The 16716-nt window shown below is 50.5% G+C and overlaps 8 protein-coding genes across 8 annotated transcripts; 6 read left to right on the top strand and 2 right to left on the bottom strand.

The window, feature by feature from the left end:
* Positions 1–311: 311 nt before the first annotated feature.
* N7508_001779 (M1 family metallopeptidase) lies at positions 312–3669 on the top strand (the record flags this gene model as incomplete). The annotated part of the gene is made up of 12 exons (XM_058459845.1): positions 312–349; positions 465–634; positions 693–1117; positions 1182–1403; positions 1466–1583; positions 1656–1772; positions 1827–1852; positions 1910–2120; positions 2173–2243; positions 2295–2737; positions 2795–3007; positions 3075–3669. 12 exons carry the CDS (start codon positions 312–314, stop codon positions 3667–3669), a joined length of 2649 nt encoding a protein of 882 aa, XP_058323377.1.
* A 503-nt stretch (positions 3670–4172) lies between these two features.
* Positions 4173–5165, top strand: N7508_001778 (Rab family GTPase YPT1; the record flags this gene model as incomplete). The annotated part of the gene is made up of 5 exons (XM_058459844.1): positions 4173–4183; positions 4377–4500; positions 4563–4610; positions 4666–4893; positions 4971–5165. 5 exons carry the CDS (start codon positions 4173–4175, stop codon positions 5163–5165), a joined length of 606 nt encoding a protein of 201 aa, XP_058323376.1.
* An 842-nt stretch (positions 5166–6007) lies between these two features.
* Positions 6008–7092, top strand: pmp47 (putative peroxisomal membrane protein Pmp47; the record flags this gene model as incomplete). The annotated part of the gene is made up of 3 exons (XM_058459843.1): positions 6008–6126; positions 6184–6911; positions 6977–7092. 3 exons carry the CDS (start codon positions 6008–6010, stop codon positions 7090–7092), a joined length of 963 nt encoding a protein of 320 aa, XP_058323375.1.
* Positions 7093–8196: 1104 nt separating this feature from the next.
* Positions 8197–10965, top strand: N7508_001776 (WD repeat protein; the record flags this gene model as incomplete). The annotated part of the gene is made up of 1 exon (XM_058459842.1): positions 8197–10965. One exon carries the CDS (start codon positions 8197–8199, stop codon positions 10963–10965), a length of 2769 nt encoding a protein of 922 aa, XP_058323374.1.
* Positions 10966–11532: 567 nt separating this feature from the next.
* On the top strand, positions 11533–12530 carry N7508_001775 (WW domain-containing protein; the record flags this gene model as incomplete). Its single annotated transcript, XM_058459841.1, has 2 exons — positions 11533–11618; positions 11684–12530. The coding sequence occupies 2 exons, from the start codon at positions 11533–11535 to the stop codon at positions 12528–12530; spliced, it is 933 nt and encodes a 310-aa protein (XP_058323373.1).
* Positions 12531–12842: 312 nt separating this feature from the next.
* Positions 12843–13753, bottom strand: N7508_001774 (uncharacterized protein; the record flags this gene model as incomplete). The annotated part of the gene is made up of 3 exons (XM_058459840.1): positions 12843–13048; positions 13108–13200; positions 13273–13753. The coding sequence occupies 3 exons, from the start codon at positions 13751–13753 to the stop codon at positions 12843–12845; spliced, it is 780 nt and encodes a 259-aa protein (XP_058323372.1).
* Positions 13754–13845: 92 nt separating this feature from the next.
* N7508_001773 (uncharacterized protein) lies at positions 13846–14180 on the top strand (the record flags this gene model as incomplete). The annotated part of the gene is made up of 2 exons (XM_058459839.1): positions 13846–13919; positions 14003–14180. 2 exons carry the CDS (start codon positions 13846–13848, stop codon positions 14178–14180), a joined length of 252 nt encoding a protein of 83 aa, XP_058323371.1.
* A 494-nt stretch (positions 14181–14674) lies between these two features.
* Positions 14675–16585, bottom strand: hsp70 (molecular chaperone Hsp70; the record flags this gene model as incomplete). Its single annotated transcript, XM_058459838.1, has 1 exon — positions 14675–16585. The coding sequence occupies one exon, from the start codon at positions 16583–16585 to the stop codon at positions 14675–14677; it is 1911 nt and encodes a 636-aa protein (XP_058323370.1).
* Between the last annotated feature and the right edge of the window lie 131 nt (positions 16586–16716).

Genomic DNA, 16716 nt, shown 5'->3' with positions numbered 1-16716 from the left:
TGAGGAAACACTTTACTTTTTGTTTCCTCCTTCCACCGCTTCTTTTTCTTTCTTTTTGCTTTCCAGTCCGACGATAGCCGTAGACGGTTAAGCTGAACCCGCCGATGTGGGGGAGAAGATCCATTGCGAGACGAGCTGGCGTAGCAGTTGAAGCCGTCCGTCCACTCTCTCTCCGCCCCTCCCCCTCCTCTTCTCTCTTTTCCTCACTTTCCTACTTGCGTTCCCCTCAATTGCGCTCTCGTCTACCTGCACCAGCTGCTAGAATAAATCTAAATTCCACTCTTATTAGACATTGTTCCGCTGAAGCCCGCATGATGGCGTCTCAAGAGAGAGAGACTCTTCCTGACGTGTGAGTGAATACCTACTGGAGTTGTTTGGGCTGTTCAAATTCGCCCACAGCTACAGTTGACCTCGCAGTTCACCTCTGGAATATCCCCGTTGAAAAAGAGCTGACACCGTAATAGAGCCAAGCCCGTCAACTACCATGTCTCACTCTTCGACTTGCAGTTCGGTGGATCGTGGGAATACAAAGGAGCCGTTAAGATTGATCTCAAGTTCACCCGGCCTACCAGCGAGATCGTATTGAACTCGAAGGAGATCGAAGTGCAGAATGCCGAGATTCTGGGAAAAGACGGTATGCATGGCGGAACATTTTCGACATGGGAAGATACTGACACTGGTCTGTCACTTAGGTAGTCAGTTGGCCAAATCGTCCGGCATTACCTATGACAAGAATTCCGAACGAGTCACCTTTGCTTTCTCGCAAGAAATCGCACCGGCAAACGTTGTCTTGTCCATCAATTTCACCGGTACCATGAACAATGCTATGTCCGGTTTCTATCGCTCGAAGTATAAGCCTGTTGGGGAGCCATCTGCCGATACTCCTAAGGAAGATGACTTTTATTACATGTTGAGCACTCAGTTCGAGTCCTGTGATGCACGACGGGCTTTCCCTTGCTTCGACGAACCGAATTTGAAATCTACCTTTGACTTTGAGATTGAAGTCCCCAAGGGCCAGACTGCGCTGAGCAACATGCCTGTTCAGTCGGAAAGAGATGGAAGCAACCCCGGGTTGAAGTTCGTGACCTTCGAGAAGACCCCGGTGATGAGCACCTATGTCAGTACTACCTAGCTTGAGCTGCTGGTATTTTGAATTACTAACGCAAGCTCTCTACGTGCAGCTTTTGGCGTGGGCAGTTGGTGATTTTGAATATGTTGAGGCAATGACCCAGCGCAAGTACCAGGGCAAGAGCATTCCTGTTCGCGTCTATACCACACGGGGTCTCCAGGACCAGGCTCGCTTTGCACTGGAATGTGCTCACCGCACGGTCGACTATTTCTCTGAGGTCTTTGAGATCGAGTACCCGCTTCCCAAGGCTGATCTACTCGCTGTTCACGAATTCGTAAGGGGTTGCTATTCTGCACATTTTCTAAAGCCTCCATATGCTAATTTTCTCATCCCTAGGCTATGGGAGCCATGGAAAACTGGGGCCTAGTGACATACCGAACTACCGCCGTTCTTTTCGACGAAGGAAAGTCTGACAACCGCTACAAGAACCGCATCGCCTATGTTGTAGCTCACGGTTAGTCTCCACAATCCGCTCTCGGGGCTCCAGACATCGATGCATCATTTTCAGCTGACCAATAAATCACAGAGCTGGCTCACCAGTGGTTCGGTAACCTTGTCACTATGGATTGGTGGAATGAATTGTGGCTGAATGAGGGTTTCGCAACCTGGGTTGGTTGGCTTGCCGTTGATCATTTCTACCCAGGTAAGTTCATATTCTACTTGTGGGGCTTATCCTGTATAACTGACAGGCACGCAGAATGGAACGTTTGGTCTCAGTTTGTCGTACGCAATTCCCGAGGTAATCAACACCCCCCAAGACCAATGTTGACGTTATCCTAGGCTGAAGGCGTGCAACAAGCATTTCATCTCGACTCGCTGCGCGCATCCCACCCAATTGAGGTTCCCGTCAAGAATGCACTTGAAGTCGACCAAATCTTCGATCATATCAGTTACTTGAAGGGAAGCTCTGTCATTCGTATGCTGAGTGTTCACCTCGGCAGAGAGACTTTCTTGCGCGGAGTTGCGGACTATCTCAAGTCGCATGCATACGGTAAACATGGAAAAAGAGGCCAACGACAATCATGCGCTAAAATTTCTTACAGGAAATGCCACCACGAATGACCTGTGGTCTGCCTTGAGCAAGGCTTCTGGCCAGGATGTGCATTCTTTCATGGTAAGTGTTGGACCTTTGAAAGAGAAGACCAACATCTAATAACTACCCAAGGATCCCTGGATTCGCAAGATTGGTTTCCCCGTTGTCACGGTGGCAGAGGAACCAGGCCAGATCAGCGTTCGGCAGAACAGATTCCTTTCCACTGGCGACGCGAAGCCCGAAGAAGATGAGACAAAGTGGTGGATTCCTCTTGGCATCAAGTCCGGACCCAAGCTGGCCACTGTTGATACCCGTGCTCTCACCGCAAAGTCTGACACCGTTGGTGGAGTTGGCGAGGACACTTTCTATAAGATCAACAAGGACCTATCTGGATTCTATCGCACCAACTATCCTCCTGCCCATCTGGCCAAGCTCGGTCAGTCACTTGGTCTGCTGAGCACCGAGGATAAGATTGGTCTGCTGGGTGATGCAACTGCTCTTGCAGTCTCTGGAGAAGGCACCACTCCCGCCTTGTTGACTCTTTTGGAAGGGTTCAAGGATGAACAAAACTATCTGTGAGAAGTCAATCCCCTCTAAACATGGTTCATTTTACCTGACATTTCAATCTACAGTGTTTGGTCTCAGGTTTCCTCATCTATGGCGAATCTCCGCTCGGTTTTCTCCCAGAACGAGCAGGTCGCCGAAGGACTGAAGAAGTTCACTCTTCAGCTGGTTTCACCAGTCGCCGAACGGTCTGGTTGGGAGTTCCAGGCAAATGAAGACTACCTCATTGTGCAACTCCGGAAGTTGCTGATTGCAATGGCGAGCAATGCTGGCCACAAAGAGTATGTGCCTCCTGTCATGCTTGAATTTTTCCAAAACTCTATGCTGATCCAGTTTCTACTCTTATAGCTTCGTTTCGGAGGCTAAACGCCGTTTCGATCTCTGGGCCACTGGCAAGGATGTCAATGCCATCCACACCAATTTGCGGTCGACTATTTTCAGCATTAATGTGTCGGAGGGTGGCCGTAAGGAGTTTGATGCCGTCAAGGAGGAATACCTCCGGACCGACTCCGTGGATGGAAAGGAGATCTGTCTGTCTGCTCTTGGTCGCACCAAGGATCACGCTCTGGTGCAGGAGTACTTGGACTTTGTGTTTTCGGATAAGGTGGCTGTCCAGGACATCCACAGCGGCGCTGTGTCTTTGGCCGCCAATTCGAAGGTCCGTCACTTGCTGTGGCAGTACATCAAGGACAACTGGACTGCTGTGTCTACCCGACTGTCATTCAATAACGTTGTCTTTGAGCGCTTTGTTCGCATGGGCCTGTCCAAGTTCGCCGATCATCAGATCAGTGATGACATCACGGCCTTCTTCAAGGACAAGGACACCGGCGCCTATGACCGCGCCCTTGTCATTGTCGCAGATAACATCCGGACTAATGCTTCTTACAAGGAGCGCGATGAGGCGTTGGTTCTCGAGTGGCTGCAGGCTCACGGTTACGCTTAAATGCGTGTTTAAGTCTCTCGTCTAGTAATACTCATTTCGTTTCGAATCCAATGTATCTTTTTTTCTGTCCTGTCACATCTTATATTGCGGGGGCTGTCTGTATACTGTAATATGTAAACATTTAGATCCACCCACGAGGCGGAGTTTTAGCACGGGATAGCGTCAGTTGGAGAAGCAGGTGACATGAGAGATTACCCAACCTGTTTCCAGCAGTTTCTCAGACGATTTTCAAAGTAATTTCATCCTATAGAGAATCCTCTATTTTTTTATAGTATATTCCTGACCCAAAGGAGCGGTGGGTTGTGACGTGAAACAAAGCTGCACATCAGGTGCGTCTGGCCACCTGCACCTCCTATCATTTCAGGCGACTGTTCCATCATTGTCCCCTCCCCCGACTTAGCCCTTCGAACTCTTCCATCACTTGCTTTTCCTGGCTGTATTCCTCTGGACTCGGCCCTCGATTCATTTCTCATTTCCCCTCTTACTGGTTTCCTGTGCCCATCATGAATCCCGAGTGGTAAGCCTTCATGGAGATCCCCCCAAATTCCCCTTGCGCCAAAGGAGTCCGGTTTGGATTCTGATTTTCAGTGCGTGGAATCTGACTGATTGTGGTGTTGATTTTTAGAGTATCGTCACGTCGCTTGAGTTTCCTCCAAGCGAACCCCCAGACTTGCCGATCTGCGTTTCTTGCCTAACCATCGAAATAGATATGACTACCTGTTCAAGCTGCTCCTCATCGGTGACTCCGGTGTTGGAAAGTCTTGCTTGTTGCTCCGGTTTGCCGACGACACCTACACGGAAAGCTACATCTCGACCATTGGTGTCGACTTCGTACGTCTTGGAATCTGCGGGGTATCTGGCCCACAAGAGTGCTGACATCTGGACTGTTGTAGAAAATTCGCACAATCGAACTAGATGGCAAGACTGTGAAGCTTCAGATCGTACGGCTATATTGGATGAAACTCATTTTCGAGGCAAACGCTAACGGTTATGCAGTGGGATACCGCCGGCCAAGAGCGATTCCGCACTATCACATCTTCCTACTACCGGGGCGCTCACGGAATCTGTGTGGTATACGATGTCACCGACATGGACTCTTTCAACAACGTGAAGCAGTGGCTCCAGGAGATTGACCGGTACGCCACCGAGGGCGTCAACAAGCTGCTTGTTGGCAACAAGAGTGATATGGAGGATAAGAAGGTTGTGGAATACACTGTAGCCAAGGTATGCTGCTCTGGTTATATTTGGAGATTGATGCGTACAATCAGAATTGGAATGTTAAATTGTTTGTACCGTTATAGGAGTTTGCCGACAGCCTCGGAATCCCTTTCCTTGAGACCTCCGCCAAGAACGCGTCGAATGTTGAGCAGGCTTTCTTGACAATGGCACGACAGATCAAGGAGCGCATGGGAACGGCCACCGTCAACAACAAGCCAACTGTTCAGGTTGGCCAGGGACAAGGTGTCCAGTCCGGATCGGCAGGTGGCTGCTGCTAGACGACACGATATTCTATGTGGTGCGGTGCTTCCATTTGGCGCAATGTTACATCATGAAATGAGGGTTTCCAAGCGTGGTATCTAATCGGCAGGCTTGTCAAACTTCTTTGATACATGGCATGGTCAAGACGAGCCTGGAGAGAACTCTTGACGGGACTGGCAAACTTGACAGTACTGTTGAGGCTCCTTGCTCGTCTTAACTTTGCTTTAGACGGCCTACGTTTTGTCCTCGTTTCTGCGTTTGCTTATGCGATTATCGCTGGCTTCTGCGTTTTCATGCTTTTCTGACCACGTCTCTGACTTCTTGGCCCATCATTCTCTCCGTGTCTTCTCTTTATTTTCTATTTTCGCTTTCTTATTGTAGGTTGGATTTTTCTTGTGAATGGACTAATGGCGAGAACTTGAGCATTCGGCCCACGGCCTTCGTAAACTGTAAATTGTACATGTAAAATGTAGAGTTGTACGGAGTAGTGCCTAGGCAGCGCTATAATCACATGCGGACCCCGTATTTGGAAAGAACGGAATATAGGATATCGATATGCTCCTTGAAAAGAGACCTGATACCATGTGAAACAGCCAACGAAGACTCTACTTACAGGTGCTTATACTCGTATATAGCCCCGGAAGTGGAGTTGGACGGGAGCCGAGGCACACTTCATTCGGCAAAACGTCATGAACCTCCCCCCAGCCGAATCATTATCGCTCCCTGTGTTAGACTCCTGACTCCTGACTTCTAACCATCTTCCACTCATTCACTCCTACTCCTTTTGATCTTCCATTCTATCGCCTGCCATCTGCCATCTGCCATCTGTCATCCAATCCTCAACCTCCTTCCATTCACCATGTCCCAGCCCGGAGCAGAACAGAGAAAGGCGGCGGCATCCGCTGCTGTCCAGCAGAGTGATAACATTGCGCACGCGTTGTCGGGTGCGGGAGGTGGGATCTTGTCTATGGTCTTGACGTGCGCTTCCCCACCTTTTGACTCCTATGGATACCGCTAACCCCATCTCCACTCTAGATACCCTCTGATCACTTTGTCGACGAGGGCCCAGGTTGAGTCAAAGCGCGCACACTCAACCACCCTTGATGCTGTGCGCCGCATTGTGCAGAGGGAGGGTATTTCTGGGCTTTACTCGGGTTTGGAGTCCGCACTGTTCGGGATCAGCGTGACCAACTTCGTATACTACTACTGGTACGAGTTTACTCGTTCGGCCTTCGAGAAGGCTGCTGTCCAATCCAACAGAGCATCCAAGAAGCTCACGACTGTTGAGTCTATGATTGCTGGTGCTATTGCGGGGAGCGCAACCGTGCTAATCACCAACCCGATCTGGGTTATCAATACTCGCATGACTGCCCGCAAGTCTGAGGCCGATGAGCAAGCTCTTCCTGGTGCCAAGAAGACAAAGGCATCCACCTTGAGCACCCTCATGGATCTTCTTCGGGAGGAGGGCCCCAAGGCCCTGTTCGCCGGTGTCCTCCCGGCATTGATTCTGGTGATCAATCCAATCCTGCAATACACCATTTTCGAGCAATTAAAGAACATCGTAGAGCGCCGGCGGCGGATGACGCCCAAAGATGCGTTCTACTTGGGTGCGCTCGGCAAGATCATGGCCACCAGCATCACCTATCCCTATATCACTATCAAGAGCCGGATGCATGTGGCCAGCAAGGATGGCCCCAAGGAGAGTTTGAATGGAAGCTTGAAGAGGATCATTCAAGATGAAGGATGGAAGGGGCTTTACAAAGGCAAGAATTTCCGCGCAATATGTCTGGTTGCTTTTTGCTAATTTTTTTTCTTTCTTCTTCTGTAGGCATTGGTCCCAAGGTCACGCAAAGTGCTATTACTGCCGCATTCCTATTTGCCTTTAAGGATGTGTTGTATGATATGATGGTCTCTGCCCGCAAGAGAGGCCGCATCGGCAAATAAGCGAGCTATCGCCTTTCCCGGTCTTCTGAGCTGTTACGATGCTTGATGAGACTTCCTATCGACTCCATGATAGGACATCTCTTTTCTCACTATGTATAGTGGCAAGATCCAACATCGGATCACTTCTACTTATCAGACCTAGGGCGTGTCCGGATGTGCGCTCTGCTCGTGCTTTACATTGTAAATATTGTGACTTGGTGTTTCGCTCCATGCATAGGCCTTGTGCCCATGTATATCTCGGGGGTTTCCTTTGAAAGTGATACCCCGCAACCATGTAGTTTAATTTGAAGTCATTTTTATCCTCTCTTAGTCTCAGTATTCGCTGCTTTGATTGCTCCTAATTAACGTGTCGTATAAGAAATTTTCTGATCTGGCCTCTTATTCCCTTCACAGCCATCGCATCCTCAGTAACACTTTTTGAAGTTGGATTGAGGCGAGTTGATGTTATAGCTCCTGACCGCCTCACCTCACCGCCCACGCCATTCTTCCGCGTCGAGACGCGATTCTGCTTAAATTACTCCACAGCTTCTGTACCTTTCTGTCTTCAAGACATCACATATTCACACATTGTCATAGATATTCAGGAACAGATAGTATCGCATTCAGCCTGCATTCATTTCTCGGACTTTTGTCTCTCGAGTACTCCGAGTGGGTAATTTCTGATCCATCAGGAATTCAAGCCAACCGACCTCTCACGATCATTGCATTCTCGATTGACGCTTTTATGACTGGCGTGAGATATTCTCCTTTCATCGGCGTGTTATCTGCTTTGGCTTTTGGATATAGCTGAAGGGGAATCTCGAGTCCGCAAGACGCAGGTCCATTCAACGAGATACATCTAGCTTCTTTCATACCAACTACCGACAGACCTACGCCGGAATAAGAGAATTGACGCCCAGGGACTTGGATGGGGTGAAGAACAAGATTAGCATTTTGTTCCACAAAGTGAAAGGGCCGATGTTATGTCTCTCTCACTCTGGACATGCCCAAAGCCAGACGTGAGTGAGAATCAACGTTGCTCGCAAACTGAAACAGGTATATGACCTTTCTACTTCCCAACCAAGGCATAACTGATTTGTTTTCTTTAGCCTGAGCCCAGTATCTATGATGCCTCATAGTTTCCCTAAAATCAATGGCCAGGCCCCTACATTCCGTGGCCTCACAGCCCGAAGCATCCCGGAAAACCCTGAAGTGCAGCGAGAGACCCTGCGCTTACTGCTGCAATTCTCAGCTGGCTCACAATCTAAAAGTTTCGAACCAAAAACATTCCCCAACCCTAAGGCGGAAGAGGAACAAGGACGTGAAGCTTCACAAAGTGAAGGCCAACAGAGCCCCGAACCTGCGCTTCTCTCATCTAGCTCATCACATAGCACATTTACATCTCAACATAACGTCGCCCCTTCCCAAAATGAGACGCCTCTCACTTCTTCCCGTACGCCGGTCGTTCCTTCCCCAAGTATCTCCCAAGACCGGGACAGCCGCGAGACGCGTTCTAACTTGAGAAAACAAATCGCGCTCACCATTGCAAAGAACGATGTGTTGGAGCTTCCCTCTCAAACCCCGCCTCTCCCCGATACCTTCTCAATAGGGTCGCAAGACTCCAACAAATCTCTATCGAGATCCACATCTCCGATGGATCAGCTCTATGTTCGTCGCTCTAGTCGCGCTAGAGTTCAGCCATCAAACTATTACGCCCGCGTTAGAATTGGCTCTGAAGAGCCCTCTGAGACTAATTGTGACCCACCAAGGCAAATTGACACACTCTCAAACTTGCCTCCTCAACAACCGAGTCGCGCTGTGCCACGTCGCACAAATACTCAAAAGCTTCTTTTTGGCCGTGAACTTGGTAGACAACGCCCTGTTGAAGTTGACATGATATCAGATCTAAAGCCATGGAAGACTTGGAATGGGGCCTCTAAAGATCTTCTTGTTTTGGCATGGTCTCCCGATGGCACTCAGTTTGCGGCAGGGTCTGCTGCTGATGTGGACGAACATAACATGCAGTACAATAAAAGGAACAATCTGGTCCTTGGCAATCTTCAAACCAGCTGTTTGAAGGAACTGCCGGACCACTGTATCCCCCGACCCACATACTCTCCTGTGAATGATCCATACCTATTTATGAGCATCACTTCTATGCAGTGGGTAGGAAACAAGCTGTTTACTGCCAGCTGGGATAAGACTGTCAAGATCTGGGACACTTCGCGGCCAACGACTCCGTGTGTCCAGTCTTTACAGCATGACTCTCGGGTTGAAGTCATGTCTGTCTCAAAAATCCATCCTGGAATTTTAGCAACTGGAACAAATTCTATCCAACTTTGGGATACCAGAGATCCCACAAATGTCACATCAACGGCGCTCCCTTTCGATCGGGATTCTCGATACAAGGCAGATGCTGATTTTACATCAACTGTCCTAGCTTGGGGACAAACTCCGTCCACCAAAAATTTTTTAGCCGGAGGTATGGCTGATCTTAGTGAGGAAGTGAGCTACAAGGGACACTTGGGCTTATGGCAAGCTCGTGAATCAGGTTTCGAGTCCCTCCGAACCTCATCCTCACAAAATGTCTTTGATATCAAGTGGCATTCATCATTGCCACAATTTGCGACAGCTAGCCCTGAAAGTGCACACAATGCACGAATGAAAGGGATTGGAACTAACATTAAATCTATTGTGCGCGTATTCAGTCTGAATTGTGATTTTTCAAAGCGTGTGTCAGCTATTATGGAATTTTCCTGTCCGGCGCTCGATGTTAACGAGGTGACCTTTTGTCCGACAGATGCGACTAGCACCTACGTCACAGCTAGCTGCACAAATGGTGTGACCTATGTTTGGGACAGTCGCAAGGGTGATCAAATCCTTCATCAGCTCCGTCATGGAGAACCCGCTGTTCCCATTGATCATGAAAGAAGTCGAGATCTAGCGGATGTCGGCGTGAGAGCCGCGTTATGGGGTGCGTCGGTTGACCAGTTTTACACTGGTGCCTCAGATGGTGTGCTCAAACGATGGGATATCCGACGCTCACCTGAGGATGTTCTTCTTGAGAATACTGCCTCTTTCGACACGGGGATTATGTGTGCTGAATTCTCCCACGACAAATCTCATCTTCTTGTTGGGGATTCGGGAACGGGGGTTCATGTATTGTCCTCAGGGCCTTGCGGAGACCCTGAAATCACAAACTTCAGATTCGAGGCTGCTCCAGAACCCCCAGAGGAACAGGTAGATGGTATCGAAGTTGCCAATGATCTCATATCATCTGGTCAACTTGTACGACATGAACTATTTGGTGTAGGCCAAGGTCCCGCATACGTTGGACCTTTTGCTTCATGGGCCCGCGAGACTGATGGTAACACCTCCCATACTCAGCTGGGGGACATCCCACTACTTCAGCACTACCAAGACCAACAGCTCGATGGTCCGCCTGTTCAAGACCGTCCTACCCTTGATGTGAATCAACGCCGCGAGGTTCTAAATCAAATTAAGAATGCTCAGGTGCGAAATGTTAGATTTCCTTCTACGCCACTCCACAGCCGCACCGAAAGCTCTGCCGGTCGTCGATATCAGACAAGTTCCTCGCCTGTACCTTCTCCGAATCTTTCTCTTCCGAGTAAGAGAAAGAGAAGCCAGCACAGAGATGGTGGGCCTCGCAGAAAGAAAAGGAGATCTATTCTAGAATTATTGATCACGAACATCGAAAGCGTTGATTTGACTCTCGACTCGGATGATGAAATACCTAGTGAGGCCTCGGGTTTGAGTCTCACGGGGTCACCTTCTAGGTTCAACCTTGCCGAACTCCAGGAGGCCCTAGAAGAGGATCATTGGTGGCCGAGCAGTGGGACTTATGATCCTAATATCCAACAGGAGACAGTCTAAGATCTAGATGTTTCAACTTATGTTCTTTCTCGCATTAGCAAGGGGTTCAACGGTCATTTTTTGTCATGTCAGTGTGTTATGTTGCTAGGTGTTTATGTATGATACTTGTGTGGGCTAAGCGATAATATACCCGTATTGAATTCGGACTTCTTTTACCCATTCCTCCTTTTTGAGTCGAAAGAATATATACCCCTAGCGCCACTCAAAGCAATTTAAAGGGACATTACCGTTCTCACACGAAAGTGAAAACATACAAGCCAATTAAAGTAGATATGTGACAGAACGCCTTGGATGAACTGACTTGCCTACCGCGCATCTGCGGAGCGGAGGGTATGGATGCCAAGAATGACATCATCACACAGCCACCGAGGCGCAGTTGAGTTGCGTTGCTTCTAGTGCCTGAGGTTGCCACTCGTTGCTTACCCTCAATCATATATCCATGAACAAACAAGGACCCTCCTGTCCTTTCCGTTCATCTTCATCTCTCTATCTCTGACCTCATCTTCATCTCTTGAATCCCTGCACATTTGATCCCCTATCTACCCCATTTTTGTCGCAAATAAGTCGATGTCGTTCGCCCCGCCTTCCGGGCCTCCCCCGCCCTCAGTACCCGAGGGATGGAAACCACAGTACGATGAGAGATATCATGCATGGTATGGATCTGGTTCACAATCTGGTTCACAATAAACAGCAAATGCCTATACTGACAATTGACTAGGTTCTACGTGAACCTCGCCACCGGCAAATCGCAATGGGATAAACCCGAGGCTGCCGCCCAGCGCGATGATGACAACCTCCCACCTAACTCTCCCCCGCCATCGTACAGTAACGGCGGACCCGGTGACCCAGCTGCCATCGCCAGTGCCGGCGACAAGAAGCAAAACATGGGCTCAAACAACCCATACAACCCAGTGAACACCGGACCAGGCAGCAACAGCCCCAGCATAGACGAAGACGCCCGACTTGCCGCCAAGCTTCAGGCCGAGGAAGATGCCCGGGGCGGCACACGAGGCGCTGGAGCCCCCGGCGCATCGTCAGACTATTACAATGACCCATCACGGCCGCAATCAACCGGCCCGAGCGGGTACGCGCCTGGACCATCCTCGCAAAGTCCCCTGCCAGAACGGGAACAGAAACGGAGCAAGGGTGGCTTCTTGAGCAAGCTGATGGGCAAGAGCAGCTCGAGCAGTCGGCCGCATCGACCTCAACAGCAGTACGCCTCGTATTCTCAACAGCCTCCTCCGCAGGCTGGATACTACGGTGGCTATCCCCAACAGCAGCCTGGGTACGGCGGCTACCCGCAGCACGGTTATGGAGGGTATGGAGGGTACCCGCCGCAGGGTGGTGGTTACTACCAGCAGCAACCGCCTCGCAAGTCAGGAGGGGGCATGGGAACCGCCGGTGCGGCGGCTCTTGGTGTTGGTGGTGGTTTGCTCGGTGGGATGTTGATTGCTGATGCCATCGATGATCACCACGATTATGACAATGATTATGGCAACAATGACTATGGCGGAGGTGGTGATGATTTCGGAGGCGGTGATGACTTCGGAGGTGGTGACTTCTAAGCTTGTTTTGCTTTTTGCTTTTTGTCTTTGATTTTCTCGATGATTTTCTCGATGATTTTTTGGTTTTTGTTTTTTTCCAACTGAGATTCGGCTCCATGCAGCCTGGGAGGATTCTAGGCGCTTGTGGACATATGGATTGGGGAGGATTGCTTTCGTTTCTTTCAAACTGCTCTAGCCATTCAACGGCATTCGATTCCAACTGAGTTCCTTGGGCGATGAGCAGTTTTAGATAATAATGTATCATACAACCGATCATGAGACAAGGACATCATCCCGTTGCACACGGTAAATAAAATTAAAGATGATAGGCATCTATCCGCGTTTGCGGGCAGGGCCACTGGTATCCCTACCAGTTGCACCACCCTGAGCTGCATCTGTGTTGGTCGTGGGGTGAGCAGAGGTGCCTGCCATCCACCCGGCCAGGTCGAAGCCACCACCGGTCATGGCATTATTTGTGGCACCACTGATGGGCGAGGCGCGAGAGTGCTGTTCAAACTCAGCGCGCAGTTCAGGGTCCACTAGGCATTAAAGTTAGCCACGGAGCATCATTGAGCCAAGAAAGAGTTGGTGGACATACTGTTTTCCATGAGTTTGGGCATTCCAAACATAAGACCCATTGCAACAATTGCAAGCAAGATCATAGGGTTCTTGACAAGACTCATTGGCGAGACTATGAGAGTTAGATTAGCATGAATCAAGAGTTTACCGCAGGCTAGATATGAGCAGGAAATGTCGATCTCACATTTAGCACGCTCCTCGTAAAAGGCCTTGCGGGCAACGACTTTGGCCTCAACTACCACATCGTCCTGCTTTGTCGCAGCAACATCCACGATATACTTCACGGCACCAAGGTTGTCCCACGGATTCCCACGGAAGGTCTCCCAGACACCGAGGATAGTTCCATCAGCCGCAACATCGACACGGTAGGGGGCGAAGACATATTCGCCAGCGGAGCGAATGTCGAGCAAGTAAGACTCGGGTTGAGAATCTGGACCAGATGATGGGAGATCACGGAACACAAATGAAGCCGAGCGGGTCAGTGAGGCGGAGAGGATGTGGTCTTTGCCGCCGGAGGGAAGCGTAGTGAGAGTGGCATGGGTGGTTGCGGGGAGGACGTGCGGGTTGGGAAGGGGACTGGAGACCGGGATGTTAATTGTTAGGGAGCGGGCCGAAACCAGACAGCTAATCCCCAGCAGGAGCAAGGAAGTGAGAGAGAACTGCATGGCGGATATGCGTGGTACTGGATGATGGAGGGTCGTCGATTACCACAGCTAGTAATGACCACATCACGTGATATACATATCTTGGCTCTTCCATGCACGACTCGCGGACGGCATACACCATCAGCTCTAGAGACCAGCGTATCATGCCTGTCTACCTTATTTCCAGGTATGGGAATTCTCCCCATATTTACATTTCCAATCCCACATGTCCCGAATGAGACTGGGGTTTCTAATGCTTTGTACCATCAGGATCGCGGATCCCCTCTTCGCCCTGACCATGGGTGTCACAGCTGCTCTCACTCGTATACGCCGTGACCAGCGTGAGAAGAACCCCGAGCGAGCATCAGAAATCAGCTATGGAACTGTCGTGCAGACGGGCGGACAGCGGTTACAACGGTGGTGGAACGGAGATTTCCAGGATGTTTGATCCGGACTTGCTGATTGATCTGGGATATGGAGTTCTGCTTGGGTTTGGGGAGTCTCTCGAAGAGAATCCATGTTAACTTTGTACATTATACTTCTACAGGGTCTGATCAATTTGGAGATTACGATCTACGAAAGTCTCAACTCCGTGCAATGTGCAGAAGATTGACAGACAGGCAAGGTGTAACAGAAATACTCCATGCTGTGGAGTTACTCAAGGTCGAGTCACTCACGGCCGAGTCCGATTCAGCAGTGTAACTGCAAGCCATTTGCAGAGACCTTCAGAGATGACCAAATCTACAATTGTTACTAGAAAAGATTATTTGAATTAAATGAAATTTTGATTCAAATGGGAGTTTTTATCCCAAAAGATAGCCTTGTATCTATGCAATCATGCGCGAAAAAGAAACCGAATCCCATAAGTTCGTAAAACAAGACGTGAAAGGAAACGTCAGCCAAACAGCAAACGAAGAAAGAAAATCACTCAGAGCGAGATATTTAGTCAAGCTCCTCGGGCTTCTCCTCAACCTCGTCGGCGGAGCGGGCACCACCGGCACCAGCGTCAGCACCGGGGGGAGCGGCGCCACCGTAGGCAGCGGAGATGATGGGGTTGGCAATAGCCTCGAGCTCCTTCTGCTGGGACTCGTACTCATCCTTCTCAGCAGTCTGGTTGTTGTCGAGCCAAGAGATGACCTCGGTGATCTTGTCCTCGACCTTCTTCTTGTCATCCTCGCTGATCTGGAGCTTGCCCTCACCAAGGGTATTCTTGAGAGAGTAGGCGTAAGACTCGAGACCGTTCTTGGCCTGAATACGGGTGGCCTCAGCCTCATCCTCCTCCTTGTACTTCTCAGCCTCGGCAAGCATGCGCTCGATCTCCTCCTTGGAGAGACGGCCCTTGTCGTTGGTGATGGTGATCTTGTGGGACTTGCCGGTGCCCTTCTCGACGGCAGAAACGTTCATGATTCCGTTGGCGTCGAGGTCGAAGGTGACCTCAATCTGGGGAACACCACGGGGGGCGGGGGGAATGCCAGTAAGCTCGAACTTTCCGAGCAAGTTGTTGTCCTTGGTGCGAGCACGCTCACCCTCGAAGACCTGGATCAGGACACCGGGCTGGTTGTCAGAGTATGTGGAGAAGGTCTCGGACTTCTTGGTGGGGATAGTGGTGTTACGCTTGATCAGAGCAGTCATGACACCACCGGCAGTCTCGATACCGAGAGACAGAGGAGCAACATCGAGCAGGAGGATCTCGTTGGTGGACTTGGAAGACTGGTCACCAGACAGGATAGCGGCCTGGACGGCAGCACCGTAGGCAACGGCCTCATCGGGGTTGATGGACTTGTTGGGGTCCTTGTTGAAGAAGTCGGAGACGAGCTTCTGGATCTTGGGAATACGGGTAGAACCACCGACGAGGACGATCTCGTGGACGGAAGACTTGTCAATCTTAGCGTCGCGGAGGACACGCTCGACGGGCTCCATGGTGCCGCGGAAGAGATCCTGGCAGAGCTCCTCGAAACGGGCACGGGTGATGGAGGTGTAGAAGTCGATACCCTCGAAGAGAGAGTCGATCTCAATGGAGGTCTGAGCAGCGGAAGAGAGGGTACGCTTAGCACGCTCGCAAGCAGTACGGAGACGACGGAGGGCACGAGCGTTGGTGGTCAGGTCCTTCTTGTGCTTGCGCTTGAACTCGTTGACAAAGTGGTTGACAAGACGGTTATCGAAGTCCTCACCACCAAGGTGGGTGTCACCAGCAGTAGACTTGACCTCGAAGATACCCTCCTCAATGGTGAGGAGAGACACATCGAAGGTACCACCGCCAAGATCGAAGATCAGGACGTTGCGCTCACCCTCGACCTTCTTATCAAGACCGTAAGCAATGGCAGCAGCAGTGGGCTCGTTAATGATACGGAGGACGTTGAGACCGGCAATGAGACCGGCGTCCTTGGTGGCCTGACGCTGAGAGTCGTTGAAGTAGGCGGGGACAGTGATGACAGCGTTGTTGACGGTGCCACCGAGGTAAGCCTCGGCGGTCTCACGCATCTTGGTGAGAATCATGGCGGAGATTTCCTCGGGGGTGAACTGCTTGGCCTCACCCTTGAACTCGACCTCGACAACAGGCTTGGTGGCCTTCTCGATGACCTTGAAGGGCCAGTGCTTCATATCGGCCTGGACCTCAGCGTCCTGGAACTTGCGGCCAATGAGACGCTTGGCATCGAAGACAGTGTGGTGGGGGTTCATGGCGACTTGGTTCTTGGCGGCATCACCAATCAGACGCTCGGTGTCGGTGAAACCGACAAAGGAGGGGGTGGTGCGGTTACCCTGGTCGTTGGCGATGATTTCAATGCGGTCATCACGGAAGACACCCACACAGGAGTAGGTGGTTCCCAGATCAATACCGACGGCGGGAGCCATTATGAATGTGTATCGTTAACAAAGAAAGGTGGAAAGGAAATTCGTGAGGCAAGGTAGAGAGGTAGTGTACAGGGTAAAGGGTATTTGAAAAGTGAAAGAGAAAAGAAGAAGAGTCAGAGGGAGGGCAGCGA

Source organism: Penicillium antarcticum, assembly GCF_028974205.1.
Source record: "Penicillium antarcticum strain IBT 31339 chromosome Unknown utg000002l_segment0_segment0, whole genome shotgun sequence".
NCBI classification, from domain to species: Eukaryota; Fungi; Ascomycota; class Eurotiomycetes; order Eurotiales; family Aspergillaceae; genus Penicillium; species Penicillium antarcticum.
This window is presented reverse-complemented; position numbering and strand designations above follow the sequence as displayed.